This window comes from Candoia aspera, chromosome 6 (assembly GCF_035149785.1).
Source record: "Candoia aspera isolate rCanAsp1 chromosome 6, rCanAsp1.hap2, whole genome shotgun sequence".
Classification (NCBI taxonomy): Eukaryota; Metazoa; Chordata; class Lepidosauria; order Squamata; family Boidae; genus Candoia; species Candoia aspera.
Genome location: NC_086158.1, coordinates 20824109 through 20842249, shown reverse-complemented (window position 1 = coordinate 20842249; position 18141 = coordinate 20824109). Strand labels below are relative to the sequence as shown.

The window sequence follows — 18141 nt, the reverse complement described above, 5'->3', positions numbered from 1 at the left end:
TTATTTTCTTGCATTTATTTAAAATAGCTTCAGAAATGTAACTATGAATACAATTCTAACATAAAAATCAAAATATTTTATTAATGAAAAGTACAAATTCTGAAACCTGAAAAACCCATTACAAATTTTAAAATTTAAAAGCATGAAGTTGAGTACAGTTGAATAATGAGAGCCAACAATACTGAGCATGGAGTTAACAAATTCCAAAAAACTTATCCCCCTGATTATTGCCATGCAGCTGCTATAAGCCATATATGGTATAACAAGCAGAAAAGAGGCTACTACATTATTTAAAATATATTTTCTACCAGGCTCTTGTGCTCTAAGTTTATATTGAACTAAATACAGTTAAGGATGATGACAATATTTATTCTGAAACTACAGTTATCGTTTACATGTATTCCTTTCTACTAATTGCTTTATTTTATGTGGTAACAGCTAAACATCTGTTTTTGCAAAATGAAAGCACGTTAAAAAAGTCCATTAATCTTTACAGCAAACTCATTAAATTCCACAAACTATTCTGAAGAAGTTGATAGGCCCTGCTGCTTTTGGTCATCTAATCACTTTCACTGCCATCTGCACGAACTGAAAACTTCCAGGGATCAGTCCACTACTAATCACAATTCCACTTTAAAAAGTACAAACGCTCTTCCTACAACTTATCATAACCCTGTCAGACAATGCCATGTTTATGTCCTCAAAAGGTTATCTCCTTCATGGCCAATTAATATCACTCTGTCTTCCAAGAAAAATGAAGGCCTCAGTGAAGTATATATGTAAAATAGCAAGCACTTATACGATCAGTGCTAGAAAAGTACTACAGTGCTCTTGTTTGAAGCGACAAGCACAAACCTCTGTGGAACTAAAACTAGAACCTCTGGGGGATTTAGCGCAAATTGTGATCCTTAAAAAAACTTAGCTTTATGAAAACTGAAATGAAGAAATATAAATTTTAAATGCTAGAAAGACTAGAAATATAACCTGTTTCCCTACTCATCCAAGATAATCCCTCTCTAATTGAGTTAATTCAAGAAAAAATATTTTTTTCATCTTTTCCAGGCAAACTATTTAAAACATTAGAACTGATTAGCAGCTGTTAGATGTTGTTTCATCTAACAACTAACTTCCTTTTCCAGAAGGAAAGACTTCAAAATATTTAGCCTCAGATACATGTTTCCAACAAGAAAACCAATTTAAAAGAATGTTTTAGGATAATCAACATTGTATTGTGTTTATCAATACAGTTTATAAAAATTACGGATGTAAAGACGACAAAGATGTGACCAGAGTAAACTATCAAGTCAAGCCAAACTCCATCTTGATTCTCACACAATCTTTACATGATCGCCTCTGCATGCATTTTGAGAATAGAACTGAACATTCATTCCAACAGTACAGGCTGTCACTGGCCTATTTGCAATGCTAGGTAATTTCACCCTCTGTCACATTTAACAGATGTCAGTATCAACTCATACTTAATTTAACATCAAACTAAAATGAAATCCATAAGAATTCAGATATTATCCTAAACAGGGCAAAAAGTTGCTATCAAAAGCAAAAAGAAATTATTCAACTAAATCAGGGGTGTATCATAGTGTTTTCCACTACTATGTGCAACCTTTTACTTAAGTCTTGATAAATTATCTGCAAGGCACCAAAAATATATGGAAAAGCTATTTCATTAATGAATGTTAATATATGTTGGCTAAACACAACAGTAAGAAAAATAAAAGAAATTAATATAATTGCCAAAGGGCTTACGAACCAGAAGGATTTTTTAGATTGTCTAGTCTCATTGTCACAATCCTGGCTATTTATTTTTCGTTTTGAAATTAGCTTTATTTTGGGAATGAGAATTTTGTTAATCTGATTAATTTCACTTTTATTCCACACATCTTTTAATACCTGTCCTATTCGAGGATGAATTTCAACAGGCTTAATCACTGGTAATGGTTTTTCCCTCAAAGTGTTAAGACGCTGACGTATTTCCTCAACTTTCTCCAGAAAAAGGAGAGGAGATTCCTCCTCCTGAAATGATGTAGTCAGTGACATTAGCTCAAGTTGCTCTTCTACTATTCCTTTCAATGTTTCTATGAGAGGTTCGTATTCTGCCTCAATCTGCATATTTACATCATCCAGAACTGCAAGTAAAGCTTGTTTTTTTTGATCAAGTGCATCACTGAGTCTCTTAAAATATTGCAAAACTGTTATTTTATCCTCCTGAACAATACTCCCACACTGAGCTTTCTGTTCCTCAAGATTTTGAATAAGCAAACAAACTTCACTCCAATGTTTATCTGTCAACTGCTCAAGGAGTTTTTCAGGAGTTTCTTTTTCTTTCATGTAGGCACTCTGTAGGTCATCTATAGGATGGCCGTGATGTTTTCCTATTGTAAGACAATGGCCACACACAAGTTTTCTGTCAAGAAGACAGTAAATATTGAGTGGCTGTCTATAATGCTCGCTGCAGGTAGCAACTTCAGGATGATCCTCTGGTTGATACTTTTCAATAATAGCCTTTAATGCAAAGTTTACAGGCAAAGAATCTGTACCAGATGGAGGAATTTCAACAATACTTCGACAGTTGGGACACTTCAGTGGAAGCCTTAGTGGTCGCCATATGGAAAAATTGCTTGATATCTGAAGAATACTTTCCAAACAATTTCTACAAAATGTATGAGAACATGGCAGTACACGAGGATCATCAAATATACTGTAGCAAATAGAACAAGTTAATTCCTCTTCAAACTGATGCATTTCCTAAAATTAAACAATATATATAAATTTAATTGAGATAGAAATGTGCAAAAATTGTAAGAAATTTTAAAATACTGATAGTTCAAAGAAATTTGTATTACATGATTTAAATGCAAATAAATCTTTTAAAAAATACAAGTAGAATTAGCTGAACAGTAAGTAATACATAATTAATTCCCACTTTGTCTATTGGGCGTTAGATACTAATGACTATTTGTCTCTAATATCAATGTTTGTCTGTAGTATCTAGTTAAGCAAAAAATAATTAGAAAATTCTTAAGCAATATTTTTAAAAATAGTCATTTTAAAAGAACAAGCAAGGCATGTCATGGTCAGCATCTTACATACATTTCATCATTCCATTATTTTTAAAAAGTGTTAAAGTATTAAGCTTTCATTTATTTTAATTCATGTTGTGCGTAACTGTACAGATAGAGTAGAAACAATAATTTAAGTAGCAATCTAACATAATTCTGCTTTAGTTTCCATGTTTTAAGTCAAGCTTAATATTTGTCGGTAGCCCAAGGCATCACAGGACAAAAATTAGTACTAGTCAGTACTAGATATTACTTCCACTAATAGAGGTAACATGCCTCTGAAAACCAATTGTTCAAGTAAATAAGCAGGAGCACTCATGATCCAACTTGTGTGCTTGCCAGAGGTATCTGGTTGGCAACCATGGGAACAGAATGCTGGACTAGATGGGACTAACATCAGTTCTGGCACTACTGTTCTTATGGATTGAATTCCAATTACTTCTAACCAAATAGAACACTCTTTATTAATTTTTGTAATTAAACATTGTTCAGTTATCTATGGAGTGAAAAATTTGGTTATTTCTAGCAGTGTAGTATATTTTACAGGAAGGCTGTTAAATTGGGCCAACTGTAGTAGAACTTCCAAATGTCGCATAACTTTCTAATGGAGAAGATACTCTGTCCACACCTGCACCTTACAAGTGGAGCTATATCCAGTACTCATGGGCAAGACAACAAGGATTTTCAAACTGAAGTAGGCAGATTTCACAACAGTTCTCAACCCTCCAGCCACATCTCAAGGGGTTTCTGGGATATTCCCACACAAGACAGCATTGAGCCCCATAGTGCCTTTCCCACAGTTTTTAATTTGGTTTTCAAAAAGTGAAAAAATCCAAATAAACCTAGCTGTCCCACCCTGCCTTCCAATTCTGGCTCTAACCAACAAGTTCAATTTGTCTCCAATGAACATAATGGGCTTATTAAGTACCTTATCCATATATGACCTATGATGACTAACATATCTCTAATAATTAAGCCAGGGAGGGGGAACTCCACCCACAGATGTAAGTGGCAGGCAAACCAATAGAGCACCAAGGCACATGCATGAGGTTACAGCACCAGCCATCAGCCATGGCTAAGACCTGAGTATTATGGGCATACTCCTTATTTCTTGAGGTCATAGCAGATACAAGGCACTTGAGGGAACGCCTGGAGAAACAGGGGTGGGGGGATGCTCTGAATTAATGGCCAACTCATACAGACACCATTCCATCTGCCAGGGCTATAGCCTCAAGCATGGAGCCTCCTCAGGGAACATACTTTAAACTTTGCTGATTCTCCTACCAATTTTCAAGGCATTTGTCACTCACAAGTGAAGAAAGGGCCATGACAAACATTTATCACATGACACCCCAGATAGATGGCTGATGATAAACATTTTGACATACTTGCCAACACATCTTCACCAAAAGGTGTATCTGAGAGAGAGTCCAGATGAAAGATACTCTGGAATTTCAAAGAAAGCCAAAGAACACTTTTTCCATCTCTAATTTCCAAGACCAAAGAAAAACATTTCAGAGTACTTCAGTGATTAATCATCTCATGACATTGGTGCTATGAAGCATGAGCCTATGGAAGCATTCTCTTGACTGAAAATGAAACTGATCATATACTAATCTCCTCCAGTTTTTTGCATCACTAAAATATTGCTAAATTTATTAAGCTTCTTCATTTCCTGATACCTGTGTAAGCCTACCATTTGATTTTGTAAAAACCAAAAACATCTGTCTGTGATAAGATTCAATGTAGTATATCAAGAAATTATATAATTTTCCTATTAGGGAAGAAAGTAAGCTTGAGGAACATATTGTAATATGTGATATAACATGCATACATTTTTAGCCCCTAATATAAGTAAGTGAATACTACTACCAATCCCAATGTTTTGAGGTCTACCAAAAGGCAGGAATAGATACACCAAACTCTGGATTAAATTGGAACAAGAGGAAGATAGCCCATGAACAAATGCCTGAGACCCACCTTCTTTTCAGAACATGTTAATGTTCCATGAAGGAAAAAAGTGACAGATCTGATACTGTGAATAGTCTTACATCATGCTACTGAATTGTTTTTAAAAATCATTTTGGAGGTAAAGACTGGGTAGCACTACAAAAAAATATTTCATCTTTTCTAGATTTTCCCCCTCCCCACCTTCATATTTTTAATTGGACATCTCCTCCAAGGAAAGGAATGGTCAGTTTTGGTCCTTATATTATTTTAAACACTTTAGATCAGCTGTCTCCACTCTCAATCCCCACCCATCCAAGTGTTTGACTACAACTCCCAAAATTCCAAACCACAATGGCCAAAGGTCAAGCAATCATATGTGGTAAGGTGCAGAAAACTAAGGAAAGCTGTTTTCAAATTCCTAACAAAGCTTTAAGTAAGCTTTACCTGATTTATTAACTCAAGCTTAACAGTGTTATAAGTGTGTGATACCTTCACTGTTAATTGGTGATGGTCAACAATGCGATAGATTTAAAAGGACACATTCATGGAAGATTCAACTGGAATATTAGTTTTGATGGCTCACAGATTGAATTCTAGCAACGGTGGAAAAGAACTACTGCTTGCAAATTTCCTGAACGCATCTAACCGGCCACGACGAGCCAGAGAAAGCTGAGCCAGCGGACTGATCCTAATCGCAAATTAAAACAAAAGGAGAAATGAAGATGGACTAAGGAAAAGCATCATTATGAGTTACACCAACTAAGATCGCCTCTTCTCCACTCAGTTATGCGCAAGGCAAAGCCCCCGGCTGCAAGAGCATCTTGTCCAAAGAGATGGACGACCGTGACAATCACCAGAAAAAGGGGGGGAAAAAAACTCACACAGGGCGAGAGGAGGCTAGCGATTTGCAAAAAGTACAAGACCAAGGATGCTGACAATCCCTGCCTTCAAGAACCCGCCACAGCTGTTTCAGCTCCAGAAAACGAAGGGTACACCGACTACAATGAACACAAATAGACATGAGGAGTCATATTCCGACCAAACCTCCCCTTCGCAAATCAAGTTACTGGTGTAACTCGAACTCTCTGAAAATCACCTCCGTCCCTCCCCACCCACTTACACTGACGGGCCGGGCAGCAATAACGGCAACGATCTAAGCCGTTCCTCGCTTTGCTCACAAGCAAAAAGGCTCGGCGCCGATTTCTCCTCCGCCGTTGAGGCTCACCTCAGCCGCCCGCCAGACGCCCGACGCACCAGCAGGCCGCCTGTCCCCGCAAACTCCCCTAGCCTCAGCGAATGAGCTCCCCCCGCCCGGGAGACGGCGCCGGCGGCCTCCCGCCGCTCCACCTCTCACTGCCTCCAATGAGAATCAACAGGAAAAGGAAAAAGGGAACGGCCGGTCGCTTCGCTGCTGCGCACGCGCTGAGAGAAGCCAGTTGCCTCAAGCCAATCAGAAGGAAGGTTTCGGAAGGTTCTGTTCAAATAGGAAAGAATTGAGGCGAGTGGGTGGAGATGTATTTTAGCGCCAGACAGCAGTTAACGGTTGGTGGGTTGGGCGGTGCTGGGCAGTAATTCGCATTTCTTTGTTTTTCGGCCTGGCCCAACTGCCCGTGGAGTTCTTCGACGATTTTCTAGGAAACTGAGAAATAAAACGCCCGGACCTCAATCAAACGTACGAGAGTTTAAAATGAAGCGGAAACACGCACGTCCGAAAGCCCGCCAAAATATTGCAAAAAGCTTGTCCAGCTTAGTACAGAACGGCGATGACCGGTAGCAGTGCAGTAGGACACTTTCCTAGACACGCCTCGCGCTGCCAGAGGCTGGATTTGACACCTTCCCTGGGAGAGCCTGGGCTGCCCGGACAGTGGGCTCAGATGATGCACTAGGAGCAGCGAGTCCCCTTGTTGCCTAGAAACTCAGGCACCCCGAGTTTGGCATGGAGCTGGTAAAAACTTAGTCCCTGAATTTGGGAGAGAGACTAACTTTGCAAAGTGGCTTTTTGCCTACCTGAAAACACGAATCGCACAGCACTTCAGGCAAAAGCATTTATTAAGGGGGGTCAAGTCCTTTTATAGGGTACGAAGACAAATGATACACTTGGTATACGTGATATGACATAAAGCAAGTAATCAAATAATAAAAGACAGTGATTACATGTGAGAATTAAACAACAGAAAACACTGAATCTAGATAACATTCCGCAAGTGGCAAATTTATGGGTTCTGTTGTTGCCTGAAAACACTGTCACATCCTTTCCCAGCCGGGTTTGTATTATCTTAAAAGTTGCACGTGTATTCCAGGACTTTCAGAATACGCTCTCTATTGTTTAGTTGCTGAAAAGGCTAGTTTTTGTATGTAAAAGAAAGAAAGGGTTTTGGGTAAAAGGAAACATGGTTTCCTGAACTTGAAAAGAAGGCATGGATCCATGCTTAAATGCTAATATCACCCTTATTAAAAAGCTAATAAGGAAGCCTAAATATTCCAGGTAACACCCTCAGCACTTTGGGTGGCTTTGGGCCAGTCATCCTCTCTCAGCCCAAGCTACCCCAGAGGGTTGTTGTGCAGAAAAATCAGAGGACGGTGTGCTAGGTAGTTCCTGTAGAAATGGTGGGATGAAAACTTAAAAAACCAGTTAAAGCCCCTGACTTTATTGATATCCTTGGTGTTTCCCACAATTATATTCAATTCTGTTACATTAATTTCACTTCTTTTCAAGTTCAATATTTTTACCTGTCTATCTCTTTTCAGTTTGTAGGTAAATGCAATCCAGCTCCCCCTAGAAAGCCACACGTGATCCTAAAAGGCACATTTAATTCCCAGTGATTCAGTGACAATGTATTAAGGGTCTGCTTCATAAAGAGGAAATCTATCTATGTGGTCGCTAGGAGTCGAAAACAACTTGATGGCACATAATCAGACAGAAAAGTTGTGGTTAAAATCTGTCTAGCTGACAATAGAGAATAAAATAGCAAAGCTAAACAGCTCTTATAGAAAGTGTGATTACTTATTTATTCATGAAGTATTCATACGTTTTTATTGCAGTTTGCTCTATCCTTCAGCCTATAATGCTCCCCGAGCATCTTACAGAGATTTAATAATAATGCAACCCCTTAGAGTCACAATTAAGAAAACACACAAGAGGTAAACAGTTGGCAGAAGGGAAAAAAAAAAGCAAACATAGAAAACAGCCTTACAGACAAAGTTCCTCCTTGTAATCATCTACCAGGAAGCAAGAAGGTGCTGCTTTCCAATGTCCCTTGAACCTCTGGCTCATCAATAAAACCTGGCTCTGTATCTGAACAAAACACAAAAGGGAAATGGGATGAGATTGAGAAGGGAAACTAAATTCAGGTGCCAGTTCTAATATAGTATTATATGGATGTTAAAATAACCATAAAAAGCAGTTGCTGAGAAGGCAGTTTGGAAAGCTAAACTGCAGATGTCCCATTCTAGAAATTGGAATACTGTAAGCATTATTGTCATTTGTTCTCCCACTGAGGCTTGTGATGGTTTTAAGCTCCTTAGTTATCAGATGTGTCATGGATGAAGAATGTGTTCTGCCAGTGTCAGTTCCTCATGGTTCTTTAGGGGATGAAACAGGTTGTGGATGGGTGCTGATAAGAGTTTTGATAATGTAGGTTATTAGTGAGAGTGGCACACGTCATATTGTCAGCAACCCTGGCACAAGCCAGATTGCTGGCACACACTTTCAGGGGTGGAAGCATGATGCAATTTAGTAATAAAAGCCTAGAGTTTGTTGGTAGCGGACAGGAAGGTAGACATATTTCAGTTGTGGTGGGTCAAAGGACAAGTGACAGGATAGCCTGCGTTTGCCATTTCAGGGGAAGAGAGACTTCTGATGTAGTTGAACTCTATTTCCAACCCAATTTCCTCACTCCTGGCACCCACTGGCAAGATGGGATCCTGGCCACAGACACTTAAAGGTTAGCGCTGGGTCTTTTTGTATAAGACTTTTCTTGTCCGTGGCTTGTTTATGGATGAGAATACAGACCTGGCATGCATTACTGAAACCTGGTTGGACAAGGACGCTAATGGGGCTTTCTCAGACACCTGCCCTCCTGGATTTCATGTCCTTCAGCACCAGGGCTGGAGGGACGGGCAGGGGGGCAAGGAGGACGTCTTTAGAAACATCATGCCTGTGACTGGGGACTCTGCCCCAGAATTAGATGGGTATGAATTCCTACATCTTGTCCATGGAAAGAGTATCCTGCTGCTGTAGCAGCTGCTCTGCTGCCCAGCAAGTGCCTTCTCTGAGCACCTTGATTTGGTCTTAAAGCTGATATTGAAGTTCCCTCATCATTTAGTTGTGAATGGCTTCAATCTCCTTGCTCCTGTCTCTGATTTCAGTAATGCTTATAAGTTCACAGGCTTCTCCCAAGTCATCTGTGACTGAACACATTTAGGTGAGTGCAATCTAGTCCTTCCTTTTGTCTTGAAGCAATCAAGTTCAGTCATCAAGACAGGGCATGTTAAGGATCTAACCTTTTCCCTCTCTCCCTCTTCCCTGCAAGATCCAATGGGACAGGACAAGACAATAGGCCTTTTTGGTAATAGCTTACACACTCTGGAACACTTTGCTTCTGGAAGGCTGGCCCAGAATCTGCTTTTATTTAGGAAGGCCCTGATGATTCTTTTATTCAAATTATTCTACTATAGACTTCAGCACATGATTGCTGGGTAACCTTTATTAAGTTAAATATTATTTTATATCATGCTCTTTCTGTTATTGCTTTATCTATTTGTGTTTGTTACACACCTACCACAATGCTAGTGATTGAGACAGTGTACAAAAAACCCCCCCAGTAAATAAATAATTGCAAAATTAAAGAGAGATTCACAAGCAGTAGCCTCTACTTTGAAAAGATTCTCCAATTCCTTAGAATGGCTTTAACGAAGAGAGCCTGGTCACTTCCAGGAAGCTGGCAACTGTGGAATAGCTCTTGCAACTTTGGGACTAAAGTCAGCACAAACCAGTTCAAAAATTGTTCTCAATAAGTGGTGGGGACACCTTAGAGGTCTGGATATTCACAGAAAAGGGTCTGCATACAAGTGATCTGGTGTATTTTGTCCAAGACACAGGAGTCTGGTTTCCCACAAGAGGCTCCAGAGATAAGCTTATCAGGCATTTGCTGAAGTTTACCAGGATGGCATCATCAATTTAAATACTTCATGGGTATTTCAAAAAAAATCTTCTTAAGAAAAATATAATACATCATTATAATATGCATTTCTGTATTTTAACTTTTGAAGTCAAGATTCTATTTAATTTTGTTCTGTAATAGTTTAATTTCTTTTCCCTCATTCCCTGAAACACAGCCTCCAAACATGGCTGGCATATGTCAGTAGCATATTGGTATTGCCCAAACTCAAAGCTGTAGATCAATGGTAGTGAACCTACAGCACTGCTGGACTGTAATTCTTAACGTCTTACCACTGGCTGCTATCATCATCATCATCATCATCATCATCATCATCATCACCACCACCATCATCTATTAAATTTATATGCCACTCGACTCCCAGTGACTCTGGGCTGTTTTGTTGAAAATGGGAGATTCTTATTCAACATAAAATATTTTTGTCAGTGGCTTCAAATTAAAATATGTCAAACTAAGTCTTGTGGAATTTTATATAATAATCCCTTGAGAGTGACATAGTTTTAATTATTACTTAATTATGCTAGTGAGGGACTTTGGCCTTCTGCTGAATACTGAAAACTGTAATGCAGTATTAAGCTTTGGGGCTTTGGAAATTTATGTTGCATCTTCAGGTTTCCCTTCAAGCAACATGGGTTTTCCAGTATAGTTCCTGCACTAGACTTAATTATGTAATGGACCCAACATTTGGGTTCCCCTGAAAGATACAGAAGAATTTAGGAATAAAAGAATCCAACTCTTTTAGGGTAACTGGAACTGGTACTTGCATTTCTCTTTTGGTGTTGAACAAAGATAATGCAGTGATAATACTCCATTCCTTTTACTTAAGTAAATACTCCTGAGTATTCTGAATGAGCCAAATTGCCCCTTCAGTTGCTAAACTCAGATCAAATACTCTTTAGTTGCACTTCTTCAGTATTGAATCATTTTGAATCAGGGACAATTTCACATGTGCCATCTTTCAAACAAGAAATCAGGCAAATAAAAACGTAGGCCTAGAATATTCAACAGTAGATGAGGTCACATTTTAATCAGGTAAACTAACGCCACTAAGGCAATCTGCTTAACAGCTCATGAGGACTACAAGCATTCCAAATTTGGGGCTTACTAGCCTGGGGAAGGATGTGATCAAGTTGATAAATCCTTCAGATAGAATATGGCTGCTGTTGCTTTGTTGAACAATTGATAGATACTATTCACCTATTTAGAACGTTAAGAGAAATAAAGGGACTATTTACCCACCTCTCCAATTGAAATGTGGGGAAATTATACTTGCCCACTGCTAACCACTTTAACTGTGAACAACACTGGCTATGACTGAAATAAGCAAGCTAGGTATCAAGAATAAGCTGAGGGCAATATGATATACTTACAATGTTTAAATCAGTCTTTTTCTGAGTAGAAGATGTAACAATGCAGAACACTTCCAACTTTGATTCTGTAGGAAAACAGATCTCGGTAACAGCAGTGGATATTTATGTGGCATTGACTGACACTGGGATCTCCCATCTATTATACCATCTATTATATACATAATCCACAAGATGTCATAAGTAAACAATTTCATATATATTTTCTCTATGACCTGAGTGTTTAACATTTTTTTAAATGTCCTAAAGCACAAACTCTGACATATTGAGAAATGTCTGCCATAGTAAGCTTAAAAAAGCAAATAATGATATACTTTTGCCACTGTGTCATTAATAATGTTTATCTTTCCAGAATATACAAGCATCCACCTTTACTGATAAAATTAAATGTATATTTTGTAGTCTGCCATGTAAACATCTGAGAAATGTCTGGAATTGTGTCTGGAAAGTTAAAATCCCTTTTATACTCCCCTACTTTCAGATTGAATGTTCTGATAATACAAATCTATTTTTTCCCTACTCAGTGTTATCTGAAGGGGCTTCTTTTCATGCTTTAATGAGAAGCAAGCTGCCATTTTAAAAATATTGTGAACACAGGCTAATCTTCTGCACAACTCCATTAAATTTTCAAACTTTCCTTTTCCTAATCTAAAGGAATTTTAATCTTTTATGAAAAAATTTATAGTACATTATTTATCAAATGTATGTCATTCTTGAAGCGGCAGCCTTCCACAATCTTGAAGTTACTCCCTTTTATTTTCATAACTGTCCTTTGGAAGGCCAAAAGCAAAAACTAAACAAACAAACTGGGGGTATAACTTGAGAACCAACCCAGATGTTGACTAGGGTAAAATGAAGTCAAATCTGGATTATCAGATCAGTCCACATCTTCTTAATATACATGGCACAAAAATACTGTGTATAATGGTTATGTATACTGATTTAGCACTTAAATTTAGTCAGAACATGATAGTGCAACAGATTTCACATACTCAGAACACTGGGCAAATTATATCCTGGGGGCTGTTGGGTTCTGGATGGGGAACAACAGGCTTCAGCTGAACCCTGGTAAGACAGAGTGGCTGTGGGTTAATGGCCCCTTGGTTCCCAGGAATTTGCCATCTTTAGTTCTGGATGGGGTTGCACTGCCCCAGACAGACCCGGTGTGTAACTTGGGGGTCCTCATGGATTCACGACTCCTGCTCGAAGAGCAGGTGGCAGTCATGGCCAGAAGGGCCTTTGCGCAACTTTGTGTTGTGCGCCAGTTATGCCCCTTCCTGGAGCAAGAGGCCCTTCGAACAGTCACTCTTGCCCTGGTCATCTCCCATATAGACTACTGTAATGCGCTGTTCATGAGACTACCCTTGAAGAGTATCCGGAAGCTACAGCTGGTCCAAGACTACAAAATATACATTTAATTTTATCAGTAAAGGTCCATACAGTGGCTGCATGGATGATTTTAGGTGCTTCAAGATCAGCACATATAACTCTGCTGCTCTGCGAGCTGCATTGGGTGCCAGTTTTCTTCCGGGTCCAATTCAAGGTGTTGGTTATCACCTTTAAAGCCCTACATGGCATGGGTCCAGGTTACCTAAGGGACCGTCTCATCCCCATCACATCAACCTGTCCCACCCGGTCATGCAGAGAGGGCATGCTACAGACCCTGTCTGCAAGAGAATTCCATCTGGCAGGGTCCAGGAGGCAGGCTCCCGCCCTTTGGAACATCCTTCCCCCGGAAATGCAGTTAGTCCCCCCTCTTCTGGACTTCAGAAAACAGCTGAAAACCTGGTTTTGTCACCATGCTTTGGGTGGGGAGAGGAAGAGCCATTCTTGGGGCTGGTTAGTTCCCTAGCCCTGCAGGGACCAGCCTTATCCCTTATGGGCTGAATTTGATCTGCTCTTATTTGGATTTTATTGTATTTGTATTTATTGAAATATTAGCATTATTTATAATTTTACTGAATTTTAAATTGTTTTTACTGTGAACTGCCCAGGGTCTCCCATGTGGGGGAGATGGGCGGTGATAAAGATATGATAAATACATAAATAAATAAAATAAAATATTCAATACCTGACATGTGACAAAGCCTTTACATAGGTGAGCCTCTTGAACCTGAGTACTCTCCAGGTGACTAGACTTCCATCTCCCTGAAGTCTCAGCAATTTCATGAGTTATTCCACATATTTCAAGATGCCTAGATTGAGGAAGGCTGCCACAGGCTGTGTTTGCACATTAACCATACTGCTTTCATTTAAGTGCTGGAGTTTTGATTTTGTGGCAAGGTAGATCTGGTCAAATTGCAATACTGAAATTAATTGTACCACAAACCTCTAAGGCTATCATCAATTCAGAAAAACTTAACATTAGTTCAGGATAATTAAGCTTAGAGGAACCTAGATTACATCTTACTAAGTAAAACATTTCATAGAGCATCTCTACCATTGAACATCCCCACCACCATTGTATTTTAATGTTATAGTAGACACACGTTCCTTTATTTAAACATGCATTTTTACACATTTACAACAGGCAAACTTTAAGGGAAACGTGAAAATAAAAATTATGCTATAGGCCTATTTTTTTTCTGTTTGACAGTCTTGGATATGAAAATGGCTAAACCGGGGTTTCTCAACCTTGGCTGCTTTAAGATGTGTGGACTTCAACTCCCAGAATTCCCCAGCCAGCTATGAGAATTCTGGGAGTTGAAGCCCACACATTTTAAAGCGGCCAAGGCTGAGAAACACTGGGCTAAACAAATGGCTTAAAATACTAAAGAAAATTTATAAAATTTTCATCTGGTATGGAAAGTTTCACCACTATGAAATACTGCATGATCTGGACACAAGCACTGAAAAGAGCTTTCAGGCAAGGAGACTGAAAGAAATAATGTAATAATGTATGTTCAAGTAAAAATGGAAGAAAGTGATCTTTCCAGCACCTGCTCCCCAAATGTTTAGGACTTTATGGAATACAATCATCAGTCAGGATAGAAAAAAACAATTCAATAGTGTCTCTTCTGTTGGAAAGCAATTGACTGAAATTATTTTTGAAACAGACTTTAGGCAGTTAGTTACTTGGTCCCAAAATACACTTCTGTCTGGGACAAACTAGTACAGAAAGCAAGGCTCTAAGAAACAGAGTTAGACCACAAAGGTTTTATATTACTGTATCAACAATTAAGAAAAAAAACCCCCTACAGCTGCAAAATTTTACTGTTCTCCAATTTACAAAAGACTCCCCAGCTAATAAAATTGCTGATACAGTATGTGTAACAAATTTGTAATTTACTACATCTACTTTTGACAATCGCAATGCTTGTTCTCCCCCCCCCCCCGAAAGTAAAGGATACATCCCATCATTTACACTGGTCAACGCCTGCACCTTTCTTCGTACTTTATCGCAACACTCGGGCTCGGGGTTTAACGGTTTTTAAAATAGCAATTTATTTGCCAGGATTCAGAAGTCTGCCTCCTCGAGAAAAATTCTTTCCTCGCCCAAATATTAAGCGAGGATCTGTTAATAATGAGCGATGGCATTTTGCACGCTTTCACCGATATTCTTCTTGAAATGTTCCTAACTAACGAGAGGTTGCAAACAGCTCCCGTCTGAATTTAAATATAGTGAAAACGCGACCTATCCGCAGCCTACATTCGTCACATATTTAAAAACAACGGTTAATTTTATCAAGGAGTTTAATCTGTCAGCTGGGGAGACCTCTTCCCGCGAAGGCTGAGAGACCCGAACCAGTTATTCCGCAAAGCCAAACTGCACTCGCCTGGCGGGAAAAGCGAGACCTTCTTCCGCACCTCCCCTCCCCAAGTCGGGTTGTAACTCTCTCCGTCCGGTTCTGACCAAGTCCCGCGGGAAGGAGGGCAGGCGGGGGGAGCGGAGCTGGGAGAGCCGGCGCCCTCGCGGGTCGCGACCTGTCATGGTGGAGGCGGATAGGATCTGCGACAAGGCCGCCTCTCTCCCGGAGGCCACAGGACTCCGCGTGATTCTGCGGAGGCGCGGGAGGCGGAGGGAGGGAAGCCTGGCAGCGGCGCTGGCGCAAAGTATGGCGCTGGCCGTGGTGGCCACGGCGGGCGCCTATCCCAGCTGGGTGCTGGTGAGCGGCAGAAAGACGCAGGTTGTGCTGGGGGCGGCTTGGGCCATCAACCAGGTCGACCCCGCTCCCGGGATGCTGCTGCTGGGCCCGAACGGGGCTCCTCTCATGTCCGCCATCGCTTTCTGCTGCTTTTTCAGCGTGCTGAGCGGCTCGTTGGCCTTGACGCTGGACTTCCTGGGCTGGCGGCGGTGGCGGTCGTGGGCTCCTCTGCTCCACGGCATCACTGCGCTGCTGATCGCTTGCGCGGCGGCGCTCGGCTCCTGCCTCTTGGCGGTGATCCGCGGACGGATCCACACCCACAAGGAGCTTCAGGTGAACGCTTTATCCGGCAGCCCCGGGCAGAGTCTTTTTTTGGCCTTCCTGGCCTGCATCCTGGCAGCCACCGCCACTGGTATAAGCTGCATGTCCCCGGCGCTGGTGGAACCGGGACGCTCCTCCTGGGATTTGAGAAGGCCCGAGGAGGTGAGATTCTTCCCGAACCGCGTTAGAACGGAAGAATTTACCGACATCTCCGCAGTGTCGTTCTCCTTGCGGAACAACTTTGGACTCGGGAACAGCTCGACAGATGGCAGGGTGTCAGAGATCGCGCAGGGCTATGACTGCAGAGATCACTTGGATCAGAAGCTTGCTTCTACTGAACGTCCACCCGAGAAACGAAGGGGGCAGCAGGAAGGGGAGCGTGGCGAAGGGTGCCCGCAGGGGATACTCAAGGGGGAAAATAGGCATCTAGCTAAAGGACTGGAGAGCGAGAGAGAAGAGAAAGTTTGCAGTTCCGGAACCTAATTTCTGATCGGCAGTCTGGAGGCCAAAAGCGCACACACTTTTGGACAAATCTCAACAATCTGTACCTGTTAAGAAAGCAAGACTCATGCACTATAAACATTCCCCATTCTTAAGGATATTTTACTCTGTGTTGGAAAAATCATTTCACTGGGCATTAATAGAAAATGAAAGATAAATGCCATATGAAACTGACAGTAGAAAACTAAATGCAGGCATTTTATAATATATTATCCCAGTATTTCTATTTCCTTCTGCTAAGTTGACCCAGACACACACACGCACATGCACACACACACAAAATGTCAGTTTAAGTGTTGTAGACCTGTGCGCATACAACTTTTTCACATGTAAGCTATATTTAGGAATTGAAATCTACCACTAAAAGCAATTTTGTTCAAATGAAATCAGATCAACTACTTTTCAAATAATATTTCAGTACTCCTGTATAAATAAAATTGATTTCAGTGAATAATTTATATGAATTAATGTTAGAGGAAATTAAAGATTCAGAACAGGAGCCTGGCCTACAATTCTAAACTTTGAGAACCATCATTTCCAGAGCTTCACCAGTACCATTCTTTGAGCCATTTGTTGATGATGTTTACTGAGGCAAGACAGCTGTCTATCAGGCATGCTTTAACTACCTGATAGACCTCCAACTTTAGATTTATATCAAATTTCCTTCAACAATTCACCTTCATTAGATATACTATCTGGATGTTGTATGTACCGAGGCTTATCTGATTCTCAAAGTGTCATTCTTCAACCCGGCATTCCCCCCTCCCCCATTTGTTGGTATTTGTTCCTAGACTTCTTAGCTCACCTGTTATCTTGGGAGAGATTTACCATAGGTTGTTTTTAACAGACTATCTCTAAGGTGAAGAGGATGAACCAATTACATACACAGCTGCCTTTGACAGTTGCCTGGCCTTCAGATGCTTAAGATCCAAAACTCTTGGAAGTTTCATTAGTGCATTCAAAATGCAGCAATAAGCTAATTTTGAAACTTGGATTAAATATCCAGGGTGCAAACACAAATAGGCACATCACCTAAAAAAAATTAAAATGTGCAGTAGTAAAATATTTTCTCTTATATAAAACCAACTTTTCAACTAATTGCTTATCTTCCTCCACACCACACAGGCAATGAAAGATGAACTTTTGTAACCTCAAATAGTGTTTCCTCATTTTTCTTTAAACAGTACTGCAAACATTATATTTGGGGAAGAAAATCAGCATACCAAATTCAGCCATGTATTAAGATCATTCAAATTTAAGCAACTCATGGTTTAGTTTTAATGTGAAAAAATGTAGTTACACTCTTGAACTACAATTTTACCTACCCCTTTTTGACCTTTTAGTATATAGCAATTCCCTACTGCTTTGACTGGTTTGGTCAGAGGCAAACTATACATCTCCCCCTCACCCCCAAACTGGCAGTATATGATTTATCTCTAGCTAGAAAAAGGAGCAATTGAATTGCCATGCACAAGCTTGAAGCTGAATATTAAACTCTGATTTGGCAAGTATCTGAACAATGCCAATTGTTTCTAAAGCTGTATTTATGCATATTGATAATTAGTAATTATCAATTATGGTAATTAATGATTAAGAGAAAGTTTTGATTTGACTGTGAAAAAATATTTGTTTAGACAAAAATACATACACCAACATAACG

General features: G+C 40.2%; 1 protein-coding gene across 1 annotated transcript; it reads right to left on the bottom strand.

Moving 5' to 3' along the window:
• TRIM59 (tripartite motif containing 59) lies at positions 1 to 6323 on the bottom strand. The gene is made up of 2 exons (XM_063306494.1): positions 6148 to 6323; positions 1 to 2763 (listed from the first exon to the last, which is right to left on the bottom strand). The coding sequence occupies exon 2, from the start codon at positions 2758 to 2760 to the stop codon at positions 1582 to 1584; it is 1179 nt and encodes a 392-aa protein (XP_063162564.1). The 5' UTR covers positions 2761 to 2763; positions 6148 to 6323; the 3' UTR covers positions 1 to 1581.
• Positions 6324 to 18141: the final 11818 nt, after the last annotated feature.

What these genes read in the sequence shown, in the direction of transcription:
- TRIM59 (XM_063306494.1), bottom strand. Translation starts at nt 2,760, where the DNA reads ATGCATCAGTTTGAAGAGGAATTAACTTGTTCTATTTGCTACAGTATA.